Source organism: Lissotriton vulgaris, chromosome 11 (assembly GCF_964263255.1).
Source record: "Lissotriton vulgaris chromosome 11, aLisVul1.2, whole genome shotgun sequence".
Taxonomy (NCBI): Eukaryota; Metazoa; Chordata; class Amphibia; order Caudata; family Salamandridae; genus Lissotriton; species Lissotriton vulgaris.
This window is the reverse complement of record NC_141699.1, coordinates 730,169,779-730,193,039: the sequence shown is the minus strand read 5'-3', so window position 1 is coordinate 730,193,039 and position 23,261 is coordinate 730,169,779. Positions and strand designations below refer to the sequence as shown.

Below are 23,261 nucleotides of genomic sequence, written 5' to 3'. Positions count from 1 at the left end.
GAGTGTTGGCAGAATGGGATGTCTGTGCTGCTGCACATGATTTCCAGCAACAAAGTTTTCTTGAAGAACACCCAAGTTGACCTCTGATGGTGCTAGAGGCTCCCATTGTTGATCAACATGTACGTTCATTCTCTTTGCTTGATTGGATGGCAACTCTCTTTTCTTACAGTAACAATGACTTCCTCTTGGAGGCTGTTCAAATCTTCACATTTGACATGGATGAACTTATTTATTGCTCACTCAGATTTGATCTGTGCATTCTATTAAGTCCATTGTCCAATGGCTCGACCAATGAGAGGGTGTGGTGGGGATAGGGGATTAACTGCAGACATTACTATGTTGGCATGGGTGAAATATATGCTGGGACGCCCTTTGGCCGCTTTTGCACGTGACGCTGCATAGCTCTGTTCTCTTGGGTGGACTGCTTGCGCTTCTTCGCATGGGAGCTGTCTGTTTTTCACATATCTAGGCTTGCATTGTGCTTTCTATCTGCACAGCGTGTTCGGGGTCGAATATCAATGTATGCTGTTGGTTCATGTTGGTCGGTCCCACGCACATGGACATAGCAGAAGGTGCAGCTGCCCAAACTCAAACTCAGGTGCTTTTGGTATGGCATTGCATGTGTGGGGAAGCACTTGGAGGAAAGCTTTTCAACCTTGAAGAGCTGTGTTTGCCCTAGGATCTGATTCACTTCATCTAATCTTGGAGGTGTGGGGTCCCCCGTCAAAGCCTAGAGGCCTTCTTCTATTATTCCTTAAAACTAGCTCCCAGCACGGGGAGGGTGGTAAAGGCGCTGTACTCCTGTTTCCACTGTCATTGTAATATGATTTCCCCTTTTGTTCTTTTTGGAATTGTAACAATGCTGATTGTATTATTCTTATGCATCTTTTTGTTATTATTGGCAAGAGTACTGCATCTTAGAGCACGTTCGTTAAAATAAACATTTTAAACTATATCGTGCCTCTGATTACTCGCGTTCTGGACTAGTATGAGTGTTCAAGCGAAAGAGTGTTCTTGATTCCCACTATTCCTGAGAGTTTACTAAGTTGCATGTTCTAGGTTGGCATATCATTGGTAGTTTTGCTGTAGTACGGAGAACAAATGCGACACTAATGCTAGTCGGATCGGGGTCCTAGGCACTGAGGTGAGTGTTTTGGTACACCACAATACACCGAGGTCCTGGTTTCATGCACATAGTTGTGTTCATGAGCAGAATCCCTGCAACAGAAGCATTGGGCGTCTATATCGCAGTGAGGCCTGCTCTCTTATGGTGGCCGTCCCACGCCCAGCGTACACATTCCACAGTACTGATTTCAGCTTTGGAGGCCTTATATTGTTGGAACACCGCAGTTTTCAGTGACCACCAGATCATCTGGTTATGTTCAATCGCTAAATGCTGCTGGAATGGGGTGGGGTGCAACCAGTGTTGTGAAAATTGCACCTGGGCCCACAGCGTATATAGCTTCATGTCCGGAGCCCCCAATCCACCGTGCGCAGGCGGCAATGTTAACTTTTCGTATGAGACTCTATGTTGTCGCCCCGCCCATTGTGAGTGTGATCAAGCTTGACCGCACCCTTTTAAAGAATTGTACATTGAGTGGTAGAGGGATATTTACAAAGAGGTACAGGAACTTTGGAAGCATCTCCATCTCAGCGATGGCCATGTGGCCAGTTAGTGACAGAGGAAGTTTGACCCAAGTGGGATTTTGGTTTCCAGCCATTCCATGGCACATCCATAGTTCGATCGCCATAGTTCCTCAGGGTCCTTCCTCAGCCATATGCCCAGATATTTGATAGGCTCCTCCGCCCATTTCAAAGGACATTCGTCAACATAAGGCATTGCGCATTCCGTCAGTGGAAAAATAATCAATTTGGACCAGATTACCTGGATTCCGGACTATCCGCCATAGCAGACCAACTTCCGTATCACTGGTCCCAAATTTGTTTCAGGGATTCGCACATACACTGCTACATTATCGGCATACATGGATCCAATGAAGCTGCAAGTGATAAAGCCAATGCCCCATTCTGCATGGTACTGCCGTAATCTGCCGCCGATGGCTTCGTGGCTTTGGCAAATAAGATCGGGGAAAGGTGGCATCCCTGTCTAGTGCCACGAGTAATGTTTATAGGATCTAAGATACCTCAGTTTAGTCAAATCCATGACGTGGGAAGGTTGTACAGTAGTTCTATTTTCAGTATGAAGTTATGACTCCCTCCCATTCGTCGCAGTAGGGTAAAGAGAAAGCGCTAGTCCAGAGTATTTTGGTGGCGTCCAATAGGGCAGCCGTCACCAGGATATCAGGGTGTATATGGTGCATAATCGCGAAAATATTATGGATATTTTGTGATGTTGCCCTTCCTGGGACGAAGCCCGACTGGTCTGGCAATACAATCAGTGGCATAAGGGGCAACAAACAGTTTGGCTGATCTTTTTGTCTATGTTTATTAAAGAAAGTGGGGAATGTGAGTCGCATAAGTTAGCGGGTTGGTCTGGTTTTAGAATAGTCATGATTGCCGCCTCTCTCAGCTAGGGGAGTGAATCTTCCCAATATTAGTGACTCGTGGTACATCTCCATGAGATGTGGAATAAGTATGGGGGCATATTCTTTGTAAAAGCCTTGTCAGTCCTTCGAGGCCCAGGGTTTTATCTGCCGGCATACTCGTGATAACCTTGGCAATCTCTTCTGGTGTAATCGAAGTGTCTAAATAATCCCTGTGTCCTTGGTCCAGCCACAGGAGTTGTATGGAGTCAAAAATGATTGCAGTGTCTCTGGTTCCTTCTCTATTCCAGCATTGTACAATTGGGTGTACAATGAGGACATTACTCTTGGTAATTTTAACGACTAAGATATCAGTCGGGAGTCGCCTTCTCCTTAATTCCGTCACATATGTGGCAGTGTGAGCTTTGCGTAGTAATCCAGCTAATGTCTTACCTGGGTGATCTCCCTCGCCATACCTACACGCCTGGACCTCTTTACCTAGGTAGTGAGTTTCTCGATCTGCCTCTTCTTTATACCCTGAGATTCTCTCTCAACTAGCACAGAGGGATCAGCAGTTCTGCAATTGTCCCTTTCTAATTCCCGCTTCTAGCTTGTCTAGTATAACAAGCAGCATACGCAAACCCCGACAGTTTCTAAAGGCATGTCCTGCGTATGACCACTTTCACCGCTTCCCACAGTGTGGAGGGCGATTACACGCTCCTGGCTTTGCGCGCAAAGTAATATTTATTTGCTGTATGGATCTCCTCTGTAAACGCAGCATTGCGCAAAGCATTCAGGAGGAGTCTCCATGAAAAGGGTCGGGTGGTCTGGGGGATGTGGAATGTCTTAAAAGCGAGTGAATATCGTTGTCTTGTGGTTCTGTTTCGGCTGGCTGCATAGTTTGCCTGTCTACATCCTAGGTGGGTTCGCCCTGTCTGGTATGACAGAGTCCTTCAAACGTGAGTTTGGACTGTTTAGTATCAGGCTTACCCATTGTCTTAGGTGGGGCTCGAGCAGCCCTCTCTTTAGCTTTCATCCGTGTTCTTGAATAATGGTGCGAGGGGGGGCAGCAGTGACTACTTTATTGTCTACAGGCCCTGTCAGTGGTTCATTGTAAGGAGTTGGGCAAGTGATGAAGTATAGATCGCGCTTTCAACTTGTATCCCTCTTTGTAGGCAATACCCTATCATCACCCAGGTATTTAGTTGCAGGGTGATGTGCGCAGGGCGGGTCCCCAGTGGCGAGGTCCCATGGGCAGCTTGGTTTTGGTGAATCTAGGGAGGGACTGTGGTGTCCAGATCTTATCTCCTCTATTCCAGATCGAAGTCCCAAAGATATCAGGTGCCAGTGGGCCCCCCAGGGTGGGGCACAGCAGAGGTGGGGAAGGGCTAGCATAGCTCGCCGTCTGTCTGCCCTCACACTCCAGTGGTATTGCCTCCAACGTTAGTGATGAACTGATGGTCTGCAGCTTGCCTGGCAGTTTTTTGTCAGCCAACACCTTGAGCCACCTTAGTGCACAGTCCTCTCTCTAGCCTCATCACAACTAACACGTATATGGTGCAGTTTACCAGCACTTTCTCATGGAATGCGATTGCCGCGATCGGCGCCACTTGCGGGAGACAAACTCGTCACTTTCATTCACATGCGGTAATGCTCGTTCACGTACCCATCACTAAACTCATCTTCGCACTGTTACCTATCATCCGTGTTACCAGGCTCTTAGTCACACTTCGTGGGTTACCAATCCATTAGGGGCACGCATTGTAACAAACTACGATTTACCCTCACCCTTTCACCCTCCAAACCGTAAAATTAGGCCCTTCAACAGCGCTCTTTATATTTATGAGACCGGCATGTACACCCGTGTCACTGTGTTTACTATTCCATATTCCATTTAACAACATGTTTCATGACTCAGGATTGCTACGTTCTTTTATGTCTTGAACACGAAATTAACCACTTTTCGATTGCATGGTTCCCTCAAATATCACCGTAGTTTTTTTCTCTATTAGCCGAGTGAATTGTTGTTTAGTTGTCATTTTCCAATGTTTAGCACTGTACCCAACCTGGCATGCTCACCAACTAACAGTGCTCATTGTGGCCGTGTTGCCACATCTGTATAGAAAACTCAAAACTATACTTTTCTTCCACAGATTGTACATTTGACCCCTGATGAAGGGCATGGGTCCCGAAATGCATAGGGGAGTACCTATCGCGATTTGAGACAATATCAAATGAAAAAGCGACATCTTTATTGAAAATGGAATTTTCGTGTGTTAAAGTCGAATGCCATTAAGTGATAACACATCATATTTGGAATAAACAGAAGTCCTTTGGAGTTATCATGAACTTGTGTTGATTACATTATTTGAACAAAACTAGATTACATCATCATTACTAAAAGAGAACGCATCTCGAGAGGAGTGCCTACAGGGCACAGTGCCATTTGGTTGACACTGCATTCTGTGTTGTTACAATTTTCTATCCCCCAGGGTCGAGGGGAATATACCCGGAGGCACCCAAAAAAATCCATTTGAAGTATACCATTCAAAATAACAGAAGGAACAAAAGTGGCATCTACACCAGGAGGTGGTGCAAGGTCTCTTCCGTGAATGGGGAGAACCTGGGCTGTATCTGTACGCCGGCATCAAGAACACACAATTGACACTTTTGCATGTTAGAATTTCAAAAGCGGCATTCTCTCTGGGACACGTTCAGTTGGGAGTGGAATTCGGGACTCCTGTGTGCCTTTCTGCAGTTGCCACTCCTGCCTGGATTCCTCAAAAAGATGAGCCTGGCCCTAGTCATCCTAGTGGCTCGGTATTGGGTGAGGAGAGAATGGTATCCCAAACTGCTAGGCATGAGCATCTGTCCTCAGATCAGGCTTCTGCTTTAGGAACATCTTCTGTTGAAGCAACATGTCCGGGTCCTGCATCCCAACCTTCTCACGCTTCATTTTCATGCTTTGAGATTGATCTGTGACAGCTGAACAGTTTTGAATTCCTTCCGAGGTTTATGATGTTATTCTGGCAGCCAGGCATCCCTCTACAAAATCTGTATACGCCGGCCATTCGGACAAGTTTGTGGATTGATGAACTGACAAGCATGTTGACCCACTTCAGGACAAACTGTAAGAGGTGTTCCTATTTGTGTCATTGTTGGCCTAGCAAGGCTTTGCTGTGTTCATAAGTCACAGGATGATGCATTTTATTCTTCCTAGATTGGTAAATCGAGTACCATAAATTTGAGTAATAGTAAAACTTGTTATTTGCATTCATTTACAATCCTATAAATGGCAGAACTGCAATTTGAAGCCTCCAATAAAACAAATTATTATTATACATTAGCCCTGCCCCATACACCTGCGCTCATCTTCTCCTAAATACCATTCATTACACCATAGCCTAATCCTGACCCTAAACTCGGCCAATTATGTAAACCTAACCCTATCCCTAAACCTTTGCCTTATGCTAATTTTTAATCTGATCCTAAATCTAACCGTAAACTGTATACCTTAACCAAAACGTACCTTTCCCCTATCCCTATATGTGCTTACCTTATTCAGTGGTGTGCTATTTGGAGTAGTTGTATTCTGTGTTGTCGTAGGGATTGGTGTAGTGCCTCTGATGTAATCATAGTGGATTCTAGGATGTAGGCATGTATAAGTGCATATGGTATTGTTTGCAAGTAAAACTAAACTTAACTGCAGTATTTTTGCCAAAAGGTATAAATAAGTTGGATTTCCCAAGCACTTCACATATGTTTTGATGTACATTTCTATTGCCACGAAAGTAATTCTTCCCCTCAATTTTAGGCATGGAATACTTTGTACATTTATAGGTGTGGAATCCTGAAACTCGCTTAACTAAAACGGTTATTACTTACATGGAATTTTCTGGATTCAGCAGAGTTGATTTTAGGAAATATTCATACTGCCAACTTGTCGTAAATGATGTTGTCTGTCCAGGTCCAGCTTTAGAGTGAGGCGCCTGGTGTCACGCTCAGGCTGGGTGTTCTGCATTTTAAAATAACTTGTGTGTTCAAAGACATCCACAGTAGAGTTCCTTGTGTGCCCAGCAGTATACAGATGATAATAGAAATGTCAAGATAACACTGGTAATTAATATTCCTGCGGGTAGATTTCAGTTTTGTTTAGTTGCAGCTTTGAATCTTCAAAAATCTTCATAATGTAGTGAAGAGATGTTAATGTGTCTCTTGCAAAGCACAACATGTAATATGCAGATCGCAGAATTGTATTTTGTTTAGCTAGCTCAGTGGGTTGCTGATTTATTCACAGAAATCCTTTAGTTACTTGCAGTTCATAGGTTACAGTCCTAATAGCACAGTGAGCCATTAACTGGCATCAAAGTGTGGCATGGAGACCGTAAGGCATAGGATTAGAACCTTATGTTTTTACCTCAATCTTATGTAAATTTAAGGTTTCTAAAAAGGGTGCAGTTGGACAGAAATATATTCTTAGTAAAGACCAACCCAACAACTGTGTTGCAATTTAAATCTTGAGTTTGCGTTTCTCTAGACCAAGCTCTCTTAACATTTAATGCCTACCAGTATGGATGATATGCAACACACTCACCTTTTAGCTCTCGTTGTCTTATGTAACATTTCCTTCACATTGATTTACAACATTTTATGATTTGTTGTCTCTGTATAATATGTGTGTGAAGTATATTGCTGCAATACCCTGCTTTGGGATGAGTAGTGCTATCAAAGAAATTAAATACTTGTGAGAGAGAGGCTATGGAGATGTGAGGGGCACCTTTGGAGCGGTATTGAGGGAATCCTTGTTGAAGGAGGTCATTGGTGGGCACCAACAAAGAATGTTGCACCGAGCGCTACCAGTGATAAAGCCATCCCTATGTCCGTCTAACATGTGGAATTATAGATTCAAGGGTATTTCTCCCTCTTGTTGCTCACCTCATGTTGCTTAACTGTAGTCATGGCCATTTTCTCTTGTCTTGCAGTTTACGCTTGTTCCAGAACTTCGACACCTTCCGGATTCTTGTGTGTGGGGGAGATGGCAGTGTCGGCTGGGTTCTATCAGAGACTGACAGCCTCAATCTACATAAACAGGTACTGGACCAGTCAGAATTATATTATTTATGTTTGTGTTTTCAAAAGCTTCTTGATAGTCACTGTAAAGAACAACAACACAATAGATCCAATTTTCCTCCTACAGGTAAAACAGCAATGATTTTATTTTTTATCAGAGTGGATGTAACTATGTGCAGTTGGAATGGATTCAAGTGTGTGCAATTGAAATCGATGTAAGTGCGTGCAGTGTGTAGGAAGCGTATGCCACAGCTTGCCTGAAGTTGCGTAGAAGACCCGCCACCTATTCAAACTTATTTTATGGAGAGACCCATTAGGTGACATGATGCAGAGAACTAGCAAACGTGAGATATTGACATATCTTCGAAATAAGACTGCAACAATGGAAAGGGAGTTTGAAAAGAAATAGCTTTACAACCTATGACCAGGGATTTGAATTAGATTCCTTTTTACATTGACGGCTGGTGAAGTGTTCTCGGAATATATTTGTACCCAGGCAGGCCTTCGTGTTCTCTGGTGCTGTAAGGTACTCACTATTGCCATAATTCAGCCTAGGCTGGGTGAAGACATTTACAACAGTCATCTGGACATGGATTTGCAGATAGCACAAGATTCTGCAGAGTGGCTTTAGAGGATAAAAATAGGTGCTTGTGGCATTTACAACTTGTCTATCTAGGGATAATCTGACATTTGTAGATGACCCCAAGTTTTTCACTCAGATAGGGTTCTTACTTGATTTATAGCCAGCACATTAAAAGCCAATACTCCATTGTGTATGATTTACCCTGTTACACTATGTACAGACAGTACTTCTGAATAATGTAAAGGCTGTACTGGAGTTCAACACCATGTACAGTTGACGATTGTACACCCTGTTCAGCCAATATGTTTTATACAAGGCACTACCCCTGCTCATACTTGTAGCAGTGCCTGCAGAACAAGCCCATGCTGTGTTAATATTCTATACGTAGCAGCTAGCTGACTCCTCATTGTGCGTTTGTGTTTCCGTTGTTAGATTGATTAGCTCTTGAATTCTTGTAGGGCGATTATTTTTGTAGCAAATAGTGGGTTTGTGGTTGTTGATGACAGAGTAGCCATTGCTTTTGTCTTCCAAATTTACAAATGTGCTTCAGGCCTCCAACAGTTGTAGGAGATTGCACTGGTGAGTGAGTCTTGCGAGTTAATTCTGTGGTCCATTTAATCACCAATGTTAAATTTTTTATATGAAGGCACCCCCTCTCTCTCTCTGTAGTGCCAACTCGGAGTGCTGCCCCTTGGTACTGGAAATGATCTTGCTCGTGTGCTTGGCTGGGGATCTGCCTGTGACGATGACACTCAACTTCCTCAGATCCTAGAGAAGTTAGAACGTGCCAGCACCACAATGCTGGATAGGTAAGCCTGACAACAAATTCTTCCTACTTTTTGACAAGTTTATTTACGCACATGCATGTTTGTGCAGGTGTGTTAAAGTCCTATCTTCTGTATATGATAACTGAGTGTGAGTGACCAGATCCTAACACATCATCTGAGTCTGAGTGATGGACACCTGCCCCGGTTTACAGTAGCGGAGTGTAAGTGACAGATTTCTGAATCTGAAGGCTAAGTGTGAGTGAAAGGATTTTGGATCCTTTGCATAATAATTAGGAGATCATTGTTTCTTCCTTATAACGGATGAGGCTATTCAGCATATTCCTCAATATCCAAAATGATGAGGGATAGCTAGATGGCTCTTCTTTATAACAAGAAAATGTAAGTGTTAGACTCATGGCTCATCACTATCATATGCAAGTGACCTCTTTGACCGGAGACTTGATCATCATGTTGCTACAAGTGTGTATAGTCTATCTCCCTTTGTACCAGTTGCCCTCCCTTTTCCTTACAGGCTATTATGTTTGTCTTCCTTTGGCTTCCTATGCAGACCTCCTTTTGGCCTCCTCATTCTTTCTCAGCATATTATGGCATTCTTCTTTTGAGGAGCCCCAATAATGTCTGCTGTCCCTCTGGTCCTATTTTACCTTCTTCAAACTTCCTCTGGTTCTCCTCTACCTCTCCATGGCTTCACAAGTCAGCGACTAGTACGACCACACCAGTCAAACTGCCCTAAAGCTGGCTCTGCCTCCAATCTAAATGCGGCTGCCTTAGCCTACAACTTCTGTTCCGTCATTTTTTTGTCAAATCTTTTTTATTTGCATTTTAGGGTTTTCATAATACGGTATGAACTTCAAACATTGCAGCACAGCCGTCCGGACATGTCAATTAAACATTCTTATGCATAGTAGTATTACAAGTAGGCGTCTTAGTGTCACAGGTGCAGCAACTCAGAAACAGAAGATACTCACCCAGAGCTGGCTAGATCGTGAAGCTCCTAAGTAGGCAGTTTCGGGAGCGGTCCATGACTGTCCTCGCGCTGAGCTCTGTATAACAGCAGGGTTTTTGGGTGGACCCCCCCGCGTGGACTTGCGTACAGAAGTAATATTTATACAACAACTAAAATGAAACTGAGACATCAACGGCAAAACCACAGACACATATTTATGCTAATACGAACCCCCCTTCCGCCCCCCCCCCCTCCCTCACACACCCCCACCCCCCCCTTGCACGCATGCACCCACAACTTCTGTTCCTTTATGCAGTCAAAGGACATCAGAGAGCTGGAGGGCATCCCATCTCCCCTTCAGGTAAGTCTTCCTACAGGAAACGAAAAAAGACATAAAACTATAGAACAGAGAAATCCTCTTCAGCCTCAAGGATACTGTCCCACTCCTAGGACCATTAAGTGTCTCTATGCCAGTCTCTTCCCTGTCGTCCGAGCAGGTTCCACGTGTTGGAAAAAAATTAAGCCAGAATTTCCTACTCCATCCGTTGACCCTCTGCAGGTCTAGACCTTTCGGTCGGGTGTGCTGGATATTTTGAGAATGCTTCTCTGGCCCTGGCACTTCCCGATTCTGACTTCCCCAAGCTCCAACCTGGTGCTTCTTTCAATGAAGTCAGTGCACTCATTGTTTACGGCACCACATATGATACTATCATCTGGCCTTGGTTCATACTTTGAATTTTACCCGCATTCGGACCTCCCGCAGGTGCTCTTGCTGTGTGCAATAAAGTATATGGTGGCATAGAGAATTATGATTTGAAGGCAGTCAACTTCCTCTCCTCTTTCTTTGCAGATGCTGGCCCATATCTAGAATTACAAAACACAAGAATCTAAGAAGCTTCAGTGTATCTCTAGAAGAGGATACCACGTATGCCTCTAGGCCTCCTTCAGAGAAAATCTATTTGTTCACTTCTATGATCAAAAAACAGCTGAGAGTCTGGAATTGAGCTTCCCTACCAGAGAGGCAAAATGTAACATTTTATCCAATTTGCTGCAACCATCTCCTGCTGACTTAGAACATCTGCTACCTTTAACTGAGCTGCTCATGTAGCCCTTTGTTTGCCTGTGGTAAACCTTTGTCAGCCCAGCGCACCATAGACACATTTCACTACATCACAGACTTGCAACTTGTTACCCCAAATTACTGTCATCACATCTTTCTTCAGAGAATCTAGTGGTCTAAGCACCTGCTGCAAAGCTGGCACCAAATGCTTTATCAATGGCTCCAAGAGACCCAGAGACTAGGAGGCGGGACTATATGGGCTGAAAGTTTTTGCCCCAGCAGCCTTGTGAATGGAAGAATATAGGATAGTCTTGTTTGAATATTCACAAGTAATTTGGATGATTTCGATAATCACTATAGTAATTTAAGTGGCACATTCGTACTGAGTGTGGCCCAGTCAGTGCATTAATGCCCTGTGGTCGCTTGGAAAAATGACCAATATGTCTGCCTGCCAGGATCCATCTTCGTGGGTCTGGAGGATGCATTTCAGTTGAATTGGAAGTCTACTGTTCACTATGTATCGCCTTCCATAACTTTGATGCCTTTGTCTCTGAGGAAGGTTCGCCAAGACTAGACCCAAGCATTCTCATCACCCCAGACTGGCCGAGAAAGGTGTGGTACACAGATCTTCTGCATATTTCCTGGTGTGCTTCTCTGTCTTCCGCTAAGAATGGACCTTCTTTCACAATCAGGGAGCCAGGACCTGTATTGTCTCCAGGGATTACATCTTCATGCATGAAGATTGAGTGGGGTCACCTGAGTTCTTTTCAGCTACCACAGGAGATGGTCAATGTGTTCATGTCAACTCGTTGCCCCTTGACTAAGTTGGTCTATTTTGGTAGATAAAATATGTTTGTGAGCTGCTGTTCAGGCAAACAAATTGTCTTAGGCAAACATTCTTCAATTCACTTTGTCCTTTGCTCATCAAGGCTGTGGAGTTGGTACTGTCAAAGGGCATTTTGTGTTTTTTTTTTATGTCTCGCAGCCATATTTCCTTGTTCAAGTCACTGCAGTTGTCAGATTTTGAAAGGGATTTGAACCATTTCCATGAGTGGGACTTGATGTTAGTTATAATGTACTTGATTGGTACTCTATTTGAACCCCTGCACAGTTGTCAGTTATTACTACTCACTTTTACAACAATTTGTTTTTGTTGTTGCGAAGTAGGCTGATCAAGTTAGGGAGCTTCAGGTCTAGCCTGTCAGGTCACTCTTCACATGCTTCTTCCCAGTTAAGCTCATACTGTGAACTAAGGCAGGGTTCCTTCCTAAAGCAGCGTCCCCATTTCTTCTAAGTCAGTCCGTCACTGTCCCCACCTTCTATCCACCACTCCAACCTTCCAAATGGGAGGTGCGATTGCTTGGGCTGGAGTTATTACATTAGCCTCACGAAAGTGCTCGGGTGTGCTGGCTAGTCTACTTTAAGTACTAGGTGAGGCAGTTTAAGAGAAAGCAGTTACTTGTTGGATGTTGATGTGCATCAAGATCTACTGTGCACTGGTGAAGAAAGACCGCATGAGGGGTCCATACCCATTGGCCTAGAGGAATGCTGATGGTAGACCTATGTAAGATGAAAATGTAGCTTCTCTCCACATCTTTGTCAAACACTATTGTTTGGTGTATGAGGTTAGGAAAAATGACCACTTTACCTGCTTTATAGTGGAGGATTTCCTGTTTTAATTTTCAAAAATGTTCCTCCTATTGGGCTATTTGTGTGTAGTCTACAAAGATGAGGAATCTGCAGGTAGACATATCAGAACTATCTGTTTGTATCATGTGTTGATGTAGATAAACAAGCACTGCATACTCCTGCTATCTAGTGTTGGGCTTGCATGTTTTTAAGTTGCTCTTTGTTCAAAGAAATTCTTTTGAGCCACAGGATGCACTGTGACTCCACCCTTAGCTGGCAATTTACATGTGCATCGTCTCCATGTTAGATTGGTTTTATCGCCGTCCAGTTCGTACGTGTGCCGACTGATCTCTAAATTCAACATGTCCATCACTTTTTTCTGCCCACATGGTGACATTTAATTTCTAATATTCTAAAAGCCTTTATCGCTTGCGCTTTCGAAGACCTTCTTCTGAGACTAACCTTAGTCGATCGACTCTCAGTCGTTAGGACCTCAGACCATATCCAAGGCCTTATCCCCCTTGTCTTCAGCGACTTTTTCAAAGAGAATAGACACACGTAACAGATGTCTTTCCAGAACTGTCCCTAGTGTCACTCAAAGTACCTCTGGTCCAACTGACACAATGTTTGTAACCTCTGCCTCTACAGAATCATGACAACAACTTGTGCAAGGCCTGCCTCACATTCCATTCGAAAAAGACCCTTCAATACCACCAGGAGAGGCGTTGGCCCCATCAAAAGACGCAGATGGAGAGCAAGCCTTGTTCAACGACGAGGAGGATGAACACCCCGTCCCTTCGAGCATTCTGCCCCACCTGCTATCTGTAGGAAACTGGCCCTATATATACTACACCAAAATGAGGTATAGTGTGTATAGAGTCCACGTGGCCCCAGAGGTAGGCGGAGGTTAGAGTGAGATAGAATCTTACTCTCTATTTGTGGAAGAGTGGTGGCGCAGTAAGGCAGTATCAGAGGACAGTGTTAAGCATTTGATGTGCACACTTAGTCAGCAAATGAATTCACACACTCAAGAACTGAACACTAGGCCAATTGTTTTTGTATAAAAATATACTGTTGTTTTATTTTAGAACCAAGAAAGCCTGGCACAAGTAAGCATTAAATACTTTACAGTAACACGTTGCTGATTGTAGAACAGTTTGACAATTCAATAAGAATTGTACTTTGTTTGATTTACAGGGGATGCAGTAGGTTGCAATACTTAGCAAATACTGTACATTGAAATGAATAGGCTTTTTCAGTAAATTAAAGCGAAATTACTTTTCACATTACTTTTCTAACTCAGTGCTGGATGCCTAGAGTCTGAATGAAGATAGACCAAAATTGAAATCTATATTTTGCTGTCCAGCCGGACAGATTTTAATAGTATAAATAGTTATAAATATATCCAAGTTGTAAAACAATTACCAAGCGGGACACAGCCTGTGTCCAGCTATCACATATGTGAGAACATATGACATACATATAGGCAAAATAAAGGGCAGTCTGTAAATACTTCAAAATTGTAACAGACAATGTCTGTTACAATTTTGAAGTATTTACAGACTGCCCTTTCTTTCACAGGCTGTGTCCCGCTTGGCAATTGTTTTACAACTTGGATATATATATATAACTATTTATATTATTAAAATCTGTCGGGCTGGACAGCAAAATATAGATTTCAATTTTGGTCTATATTCATTCGGATTGTCCTATTCTTGTTAATGTTTGGGACCACTGTCTTTTGAAACATTATACTCCCAAAGGTCCCAGACCAATTGCTACTTTAGGGTTCCCTTGTTCCCTGTAACAGGATACCTAGAGTCGGCACTGGGACATTTCCTGCAAACAGGTAAGTAAATACGTTTTAGTTATTCATGCGATTTTTCAAGAATATTTTTAGATTTCAAAACTTCACACTTAGAAACTTTTTGGAAGAAAGTTGTCAATGTTATCCTATGGAGGAAAAACAGGTTATCGGTTCACAGGTAAGTTATCGACTGCGGGAGTTAAGGTTCTGTGGTTAGACTCAGGGGTCCCCCAGGGCCACTGATGCACTCTTGTTAAACCCTCAGCGGCACTAGGGCCGCCGGGTGCAGAGTGTTAAGGCCCAATGTTATCCAATGGGGGTTGGGGGCCTGCGGTTGGTGGCTAGTGGCAAGCAGGCCACTGAGTTGTGAGAGCAAAGCTCCTATGGTTAAGGTCAGGGCAAATAAGGAAACAAAGTAGTAGAAAAGGTGCACCCTCAGGGGCACTGGGGCGGCCGGGTGCAGAGTGCTGTTTCGACTTTGGACACACTGTTTTCTTTGGAGAACCTCCGGTTTGTAAAAGCACTGCAGGCAGGGAGACGAAGGACTTCTGGGTGCGACCACCACTTCGAGAGGTAAGTTGGGAAGATAAGGGTTGGTTAGGCACCGTTGGTTTGGGCACACAAGGCTGTGGGGCGTTGGGTGCAGGGGTGCCTTTTGGGGTTGGATCTTCTTACCAGCTCCTGGTCGCATTAGGGGGGCCTTCTGGATTTAGGCTGCAGGTGTCAGCTAGAGGCTTGAGGCAGGTCAGGGATCGCCGGATCTTGGGTCTTGATCGCCGGGGTGACCTCTTCATGGTGTTTTTACACTCTAGCTCGGGACGGGTTCGGTAGGTGCAGAATAGGTTCAATTTGCGGTTTCTGGCTGCTGCCAGAGGTTGCTGTTTAAACAAATCCGGTGTTCGCGGGAGAAGCAGTCTTTGGAAGTGAATGCAGGCAGGTCCTTCTGGGTTTTCAAGGTTGCTGGCTGCAGGACACACCAGGATTTCGCAGGTTCGATGGTTGACAGGCCTGTATGGCTGGGGCCAAGTCAGTGAGCAGCTTCCTATTGTTAGCTGGCTGCATGGCTGTTTGGTCCTTCTTCTTCTTTTCTTCTTGTCGTTTCTGGATCTGAGGAAGCAAGGTTCAGGGCCCCCTTAAATACTAGATTTTGGGGCATTACAGGTATGTAAAGGGCAGGGACCAATGGGTCCCTTCCCTGGGGTGGGCACACACCTATCATGCCACCCTCCAGTGGAAGGGGGGCAGGAGCCTGTCCCTGGTTGGTTGGGTCCCCACCATCCTCAAGGTAGCGGGTACTCAGAGTTGTGCTTCACCTCGCCTTCCCCACCTGAGGGGTGGAGTTGGCAGAGATGGGCACACCTCTTTCCCTCACTTGTTCTTCCCGCCCAAATTGGGGGGGTAGAACCAATGGGGACCAGTTGCTGAAAGCAGCAAATGGTCTGGGGAGGCTTACAAAGGCGGTATGCCTTTGAAGCTTCTCCTTTCGCGAACCCTGCCCTTCCTGGGGAAGGAGGCTTGACAACTCATCTCAGGATGTGCATTTTTTCAGGCCCCCAGGAGCAGCAAGCTCTCGACCCAGGGGTCCAGAAGCATGTCTGTTGATGGCAGCCTAAGCAGCTACTCAGTCGGGTCACTAGAAGTTGGTCAGGTTTCAGGGGGCATCTCTAAGATGCCCTCTGTTGTGCATTTTACATTAAATCCTACACTGGCTTCCGTGTGGGTTTAATGTGCTGAGAAGTTTGATACCAAACTTCCCAATTTCCAGTGTAGCCATTATGGTGCTGTGGAGTTCATAATAACAAACTCCCTGCACCATATACTCTTAATGGCAGCACTTCACTTACAGTGCCCAGGAATGGACTTGGGCACTGTAGGGGTACAGGGCTCATGCATCTGTACTCTCACCCCTGGCATAGGGCACCCAGCTAGAAGGGTGTCAAGATCTATGCCAGGGCGGTGGTTTGTGGGCATAGCACACAGGGATGTGTCTCATGTCGACTATTCACTTTGTTCTGCAACAAGACATGCAGCCTGCCAAGGCAGTGTGTGAGTGTCAGGTTACGGACCTCTAAGGGTGGCAACAATAAGTGCTGCAGCCCTTAGAGGCCTTCTCTGGTCACAGTGCCCTGGGTATCTGTGGTACCTGTGGCCAGAGATGCCAACTAGGTTTAGGCTTCAATGCAATTTTAGGGAAGGAACAAATGCCCTGGGTACCTGATTAGCAGAAGCCTAGGATACACTCAGTCAAAGAACATCAGCAATTCAGCATAAAGTTGGGGCATACTTTGCAGAAAGAAAGCACTTCATCACACAACCCCCCCCCCCCAGCCCCCCCCAACGAAAGATGATGAGACTAACCTTTCCCTAGAGAGTCTTCATTGTCTAAGTGGAAGAACCTGGAAAGTCCATCTGCATTGGCATGGGCAGTCCCAGGTCTGTGTTCCACTTCAAAGTCAATTCCCTGTAGGGAGATGGACCACCTCAACAGTTTAGGATTTTCCTTTCATTTGCATTAGCCATCTGAGATGTCTGTGATCAGTTTGAACTAGGAAGTGAGTACTAAACAAGCATGGTCTCAACTTTTTCAGAGACCAAAGCAGAGCAAAGGCCTCCCTCTCAATGGCACTCCAACACTGCTCCCTGGGGAGAAGCCTTCTGCATATGAAAGCATCAGGTTGGTCTTGGCCTTCATCATTGGTCTGGGATGGGACCTCTCTATCCCTAGCGTAGAGGCTTCAGTCTGCCCTATGAACTGCTTGGCATAATATGGAGCCTTCTGAATTGGTGCTGAGTGTAGGATAGTAGGATCTGCTTACTATGGGTGCCCCCACTTTTTGCTGGTGTGTCACTGTTTTTCGACTTTAGTCTGGCTGGGGCCCTGTTATCCAGGACCCCAGCCTAACTGCTTCCTCTCTACATTGATTGCATGTACTTTAGGTACACTCCAGATTGGTTACTGGGTTACCCTTGTGAGTCCCTAGTATATTGTATCTTAGGTACTAACGGCATGGGTACCCCAGAGGCCTACTCGGGGCTGAAGCAAGTATTATGCCACCCCTGGGAAGCCTTCCAAAATGGCACCACAGGTCTGCTACTGCAGCCTGGGTAAGGTGGTGCATGCACCGCTTACTAAGATATAGGTTACCTATATTTGCCCCAGTATTGGAACTTTCATAGATTCCCATGCTTTGTATCATTCCACGTCGTCGAAATGGGAGCCTCTGTAAATAAAAAAAATACCATAGTAGTAAGCACAAAAGTGAAAAAAAGGCCTAGGCCTCATCTAATTTTGTAGCTTATCTACCTCTTTTTGTAAAAGAGACCAAATTCTTGCAATAACCAATCAGAGATACCTCACCACATAGAACCTTCCTGAGAGAGCCTCAGAGCCTCAGATTTTCTACTGCACGTTGTGCTAGGGAGTCTCCATTGAGCTCTGCTCAGTTTTCTTCACTTTATCTCAAATTTACTTCACTTTTTCACTATGTATGACAAGGAAAAGAAGGCACTGTTTAGAGCTTGTGCTACCTGTTCGAAGAAGAGGCTGTTTGTGGAGGACAAACATGAAGATTGTATATATTGTTTGTACCCGGACCACAAGGCCACAGAGTGCAAGATTTGCAGGACCTTCTCAACTAAGACCTTGAGGGACAGAGAAGGCCGGCTACTGACCTGGTTACAAAAAATGAAGACTCGAGAGGGAGTTTTGTCTTCTGACAGTGAGGGCTCTTCTTCAACTGCGTACTCGAAGATCAAAGAAGAGGGGTAGGTCTTCCCCTTCTAAGTCTACTGAGCCCCCTGTTAAGGCCTTGCTTGGGACCTCTGATAGGTCTGATAGGCCTGCTTCCCTAAAATCTCCTCACCGCGGTGAAAAGGAGAGGCAGGGACAGCTTGAGGAGTCACAGGCAGCAAAGAAAGCTAAGAAGATAGTCTCTGGGTCTTCTCCGCCTTCAGATAAAGGAAGGAATGGCAAAAAACCTTCTTCTGCTCCTCAGGACACTGCTTTGGACAAAAAACAGCGTTCGACGTTTAAAGTGCCTACTTCTTGTTCATCGTCGACGAAGCTTACATCATCCACGTTGACGATGATGACGACGAGGCTAGTGTCGACGGCAATGACGACGACCAGAACGACGTCGACGACGACAGCTGCCATGATCATGACGACGAGCTAGTTGATGACCCCGTCGACGATCCAACCTTCGTCGACGAGAGTGATCTCACCATCGACGAGCCAACCTTCGACGACGAGCGCAGTCTCTTCGTTGACGACTCTGTCTACGGCATCGTCGACGAGGATTCTACAATCGACGACGACTCCGACAACGACGTCGTCGACGACTCAAGTACTCTGTATTTCTCTCAAAAAGAGGCATATAACACCTGAAATGACGTCTCCACGGTGTGTCACATCTTTACCTCCCTCATTGCTTTTGGAATACGAATCTGAAGAGGAGGATGGAAGGTCCTTATGGGCCGGCTTATAGCCCATCAGACCTGCAGGTCAAATGCTAGGGGTCAATTTCTGACGAAGGCGAGGTGGAGGAGCACCACTATATTCAGCAGAACACTTATGAAGAGAGACCTCAAATGTGTGTTCACCCAGAGAGTTCTCAACAAGTGCCACACCAGGAAATGGTGGTGATGCCGTCCTCTCTTATCTCGGACTTACAGTTAATGTTACAAGATTATAGGAGGAGGTTCCCATCTCAGCCGGAGGGACAACAAGTACGTCCTCCTTCACCCTCTATTCCGGCACCGCAGGCAGTGGCGGAAACACTGTTGCCTTCAAGGGCCCGCGAGCCAGAGCCCAGGGAAGCTACTCAAGAGGTGGTTAATATCCAGGATGATGATGTCTCATCCGATGAAGAGCAGCAGGTTGACCCTGACCAGGATCCAGATAGAGGCTGGAATATTGATGGTCTTCAGGATCCGGATGTCCCAGTGCCGGATACCGCAACTTCTCCTCCAGCAGACATTGGAGGTTTTCATAATCTCATGGAAAGAGCGACTAAGAGATTTGGTCTGCCCATTTCAACGGTTCAAACTGACTGTTTTTTATACGACTTCAAAGAGCCATACAGAAAGTCGGTTTGTTCTATCCCCATCATAGAGCATGTTTGGTCAGAGGGTATAAAAGCCATGCAAAATCCAGCGACGGTACTCCCAGTTCTTCCCCGGCTGGAGAAGAAATATAAAGCGCCAGAGGGCAGCCCCACATGCCTCACTGGTCAGCCAAAGCCAGACTGTCATCTCCCAGGGGGCGCAGAGTAAATCGAAGAATCCATCAACGCCGCTGACAACCCCACCGGATAAGGAAGGGAGGCGTCTGGATAATGTGGGGAAGGGGTTCTCTACAATGGCCAGCCTCCTCGTTCGAGCGGTGAATGCTCTGGCTATCCTGGGGAGGCATGATCGCCAGATTTGGTGTGACTTGTCCTCATTTGTAGAAGAACTTTCAGATGGGTCGAAGGACGAAGTCAAAAAGATCTTGATGGAAGGTGAGCGTGCTTCTTCAGAGGTATTAGACTGTGCTATGGATATAGCGACAACGGCCTTTCGAGCGCTGGCAGGTTCAGCGGTGCTAGGGCTGACTATGAGCCACATGGTTTCGCCAGGAAGTACAAAACAAAATTTTAGACTTACCTTATGATGGGGAACTGTTGTTTGGAAAGCACGTGGATGATAGCTTGCAAGGCATAAAAAAGGATACGGACACGGCCAAGTCCTTAGGAACTTTGACCTACTGCAAAGTCCCTTTAAGGGTGCAAGAGGAAGAGGCTTCTCATCGTACAGAGGCGGCAACCAACAGCACTATTCTACCTATTCACAACCTGCTCATTTTGTACAAGCCCCAATATTCACAGCGGCAAGGTTAATCAGTGTCTTTCTCTCGCCAGCCGTCGAGAGGACGTCAGGGGCGACAGGGCAGAGACAACTCTAAACGACAATAGCGGCCCGTGGCTCTTTCTACTGTTCCTGTCCCTTCGTTAACACCAGGGGGGGGCAGGATTGCCCATTGTCTATGCAGCTGGAAGGTCATATCATCAGACCAGTGGGTTCTAAATATCATCAAGGAAGGACACACTTTGGAGTTCCAACATCTTCCTCCAACAAGAGCTCAAGACGCCACCACGCCCAAACATCTTGGTCTTCTTCGTCTTGAAGCCCACCAACTCTTCATCAAGGGGACAATAGAGCCTGTACCTCACTCCCAAAAGGGGACAGGGTTTTATTCCAGGTTCTTCCCGGTTCACAAGACAAAGGAGAAGTGGCGTCCGATACTAGATCTTCGAGAGCTCAACACCTATCTCCTCAAGTTGTCATTCAGGATGGTCACCCTTCAAGACATCCTACGTCTGCTCAATCCAGGGGACTACATGGCAACTCTGGATTTAGAGGATGCATATTTCCATGTGCCCATCCACCCAGCTCACAGGCAATATCTTTGATTCACAGTAGACAAGAGCCACTTTTAGTTCAAGGTGCTGCCCTTTGGTCTCCTGTCCGCACCGAGATTCTTTACAATGGTACTAGCTCCTGTGGCAGCTTTTCTAAGGAGGCAGTCTTTAGAAGTCTTCCCATACCTGGACGATTGGCTAGTAAAGGCTCCTTCGTTCCAAGAAGCTTCCAAAGCGGTCACAAGCTGCAGTCAACTTTTCAAGCAGCTGGGCCTTCGGCTCAACAGGGAGAGATCAATCCTGCGGCCATCCAAAAGGGCAAAGTTTTTGGGTGCAATCCTAGATACAGATTGTTGCAAGGCTTTTCCGTCAGAAGAACGCCTAAGCAAACTTATACCGTCAGCTCGCCTCCTGCAAACAAGGAAGTCTCTGTCGGTCCGTTGGTACAAATCCCTTCTCGGATCGATATCATCCTGCATACCATTGATTCTGCACTGCAGGCTTCGGATGCGTCCACTGCAGGAGCAACTAGACAAGTAATGGCGTCAGGCGATAGGCTCCTTCGAGGACAAAATCCTTGTAACACCAGGAATGAAGAAAGCAAGCAGCTGGTGGTTGGTAAAAGAAAACATCTCAGTAGGTTTGACATTCCAGCTTTCTCCATCTCCCATGGTGCTGACGACAGATGCCTCCATGGAGGGTTGGGGAGCGGTTTTACAAGAGCTGAAAGTCAGTGGTCATTGGACCACAGTCCAATGCAGATTCCACATCAATATGCTAGAACTTATGGCTATTCGTCTAGCCTTGCAGGCTTTCCTTCCCAGGATCCAGAACCGTTCACTGCTGGTTCATACGGACAACACCACGGCCATGCACTAAGTAAACAAGCAGGGCGGGACAAGATCTTGTACCCTTTTAAAGGAAGCACAGAAGATTTGGAACTGGGTGATCCAACACAAGATCACTCTATCAGCGGAACATCTCGCGGGGACACTCAATTCCACAGAGGATGCTTTAAGTCGCCAGAGGTCAATCAGCCACAAGTGGGAATTGGATCAGACCATTCTTGAGGAAGTATTTTCACGTTGGGGGACCCCAACCATCGATCTTTTTGCGACACCGCAAAACGCCAAATGCCAGTGCTACGCAAGCAGGGATAACCATCAGGGCTCCTTGGTGAATGCTCTTTTGATAGCTTGGTACGGTGCATTTGTCTACGCCTTTCCACCAATTCCACTTATCCCGAGGTTGATCAGGAAAATCAAAGCGGGACCGTGCAAAATTATTTTGATTGCACCAGCGTGGCCCCGGCAATTCTGGTACACAGAACAACTTCTTCTCTCTCAAGACCATCCGCTTCTCCTGCGGCCTGTTCCGTCACTATTGACAATGCCTCAGGGTCAAGGATTACATCCAGATCTCAATTCACTCCAATTGACAGCGTGGCTCCTGAGTACAGAGTTCCAGGATTTGAATCTCTCAGGGGAATGTAGAGACATTCTGGCTCAGGCCCATGCGCCAAGTACAAACAAGACTTATCGGGCGAAGTGGAAGAGGTTCTGCCTTTGGTGTCGGAAACAAGATATACATTTATTTATTTTATTTATTTTACAGGCTTGTATAGCGCTGGCGTCGACTCCCATAGGAGTATCTCCGCGCTTTTGACTTCTGCCACATTGAGTTCAGGAGAACGTTAGCTGTCTAGAAACTGAATAGGAGTGTTTTTAACATTTTCCTAAAAGGAAGGTATTCCGTACATAGCCTAAGGGTGTTAGGAAGACTGTTCCAGAGGGACGGGCCAGCTATTGAGAGGGCTTTGCTACCCTGTCTTGCCTTCTTGGCTCTAGGAACTTCTAGAAGGCCTTGTTCGCTCGATCGAAGTGAGCGGGAGGGTTTGTAGGGGACAAATTTGGTTGCCAGATATGCAGGTCCCATACCATTAAGACTTTTATGTATTGTACAGCATACCTTAAATTTGGCCCTCTGTCTAACAAGTAGCCAGTGGAGTTTTGTCAGTAGGGGCTTTGAAGGTGAGCGGGGGGGCGCATTCAAGACCAGACGGGCAGCCGTGTTCTGGACCACCTGCAGTCTTGTCATGACTCCCTCATTGGCAGATAGCAGCAGGCCGTTACAATAGTCTAGACGACTCATGACTAAAGTTTGTACCAGCGTCCTTCTACTGGCATCTGGTAGGAGGGGGAAGATTTTACGTAGCATGCCAATTATGTGGAAGCAGGATCCCACCACCTGGTTGGCATGTTGCTTGAGGGTAAGTTCCTGGTCTAACCGGACCCCCAGATTCTTAACAGTTGGTTTAGGCTCCGGTACTGGGCCAAGGTCTTGTGGCCACCAGTCCGGAGTCCAGAGTCGTTTTACCGCACCAAACAACATGACTTCCGTCTTTCCAACGTTGCATTGTAAAAAGTTGGAAGACATCCAGTGTGCCACTGCTTTCATCCCCAGGGAGAAAGAATTCTTAACCTTTGGAGTCAAG

At 45.8% G+C, this 23,261-nt stretch overlaps 1 protein-coding gene across 23 annotated transcripts in view; it reads left to right on the top strand.

Moving 5' to 3' along the window:
• DGKD (diacylglycerol kinase delta) overlaps window positions 1-23,261 on the top strand; it is a 1,053,390-nt gene that overhangs the window by 450,714 nt on the left and 579,415 nt on the right. For all 23 annotated transcript variants that reach the window (XM_086943829.1, XM_086943836.1, XM_086943828.1 and 20 more), the window contains 2 exons: window positions 7,466-7,574; window positions 8,806-8,945. In XM_086943829.1, coding sequence (XP_086799955.1) covers window positions 7,466-7,574; window positions 8,806-8,945 — 249 coding nt within the window. The remainder of the gene's footprint in view (window positions 1-7,465; window positions 7,575-8,805; window positions 8,946-23,261) is intronic.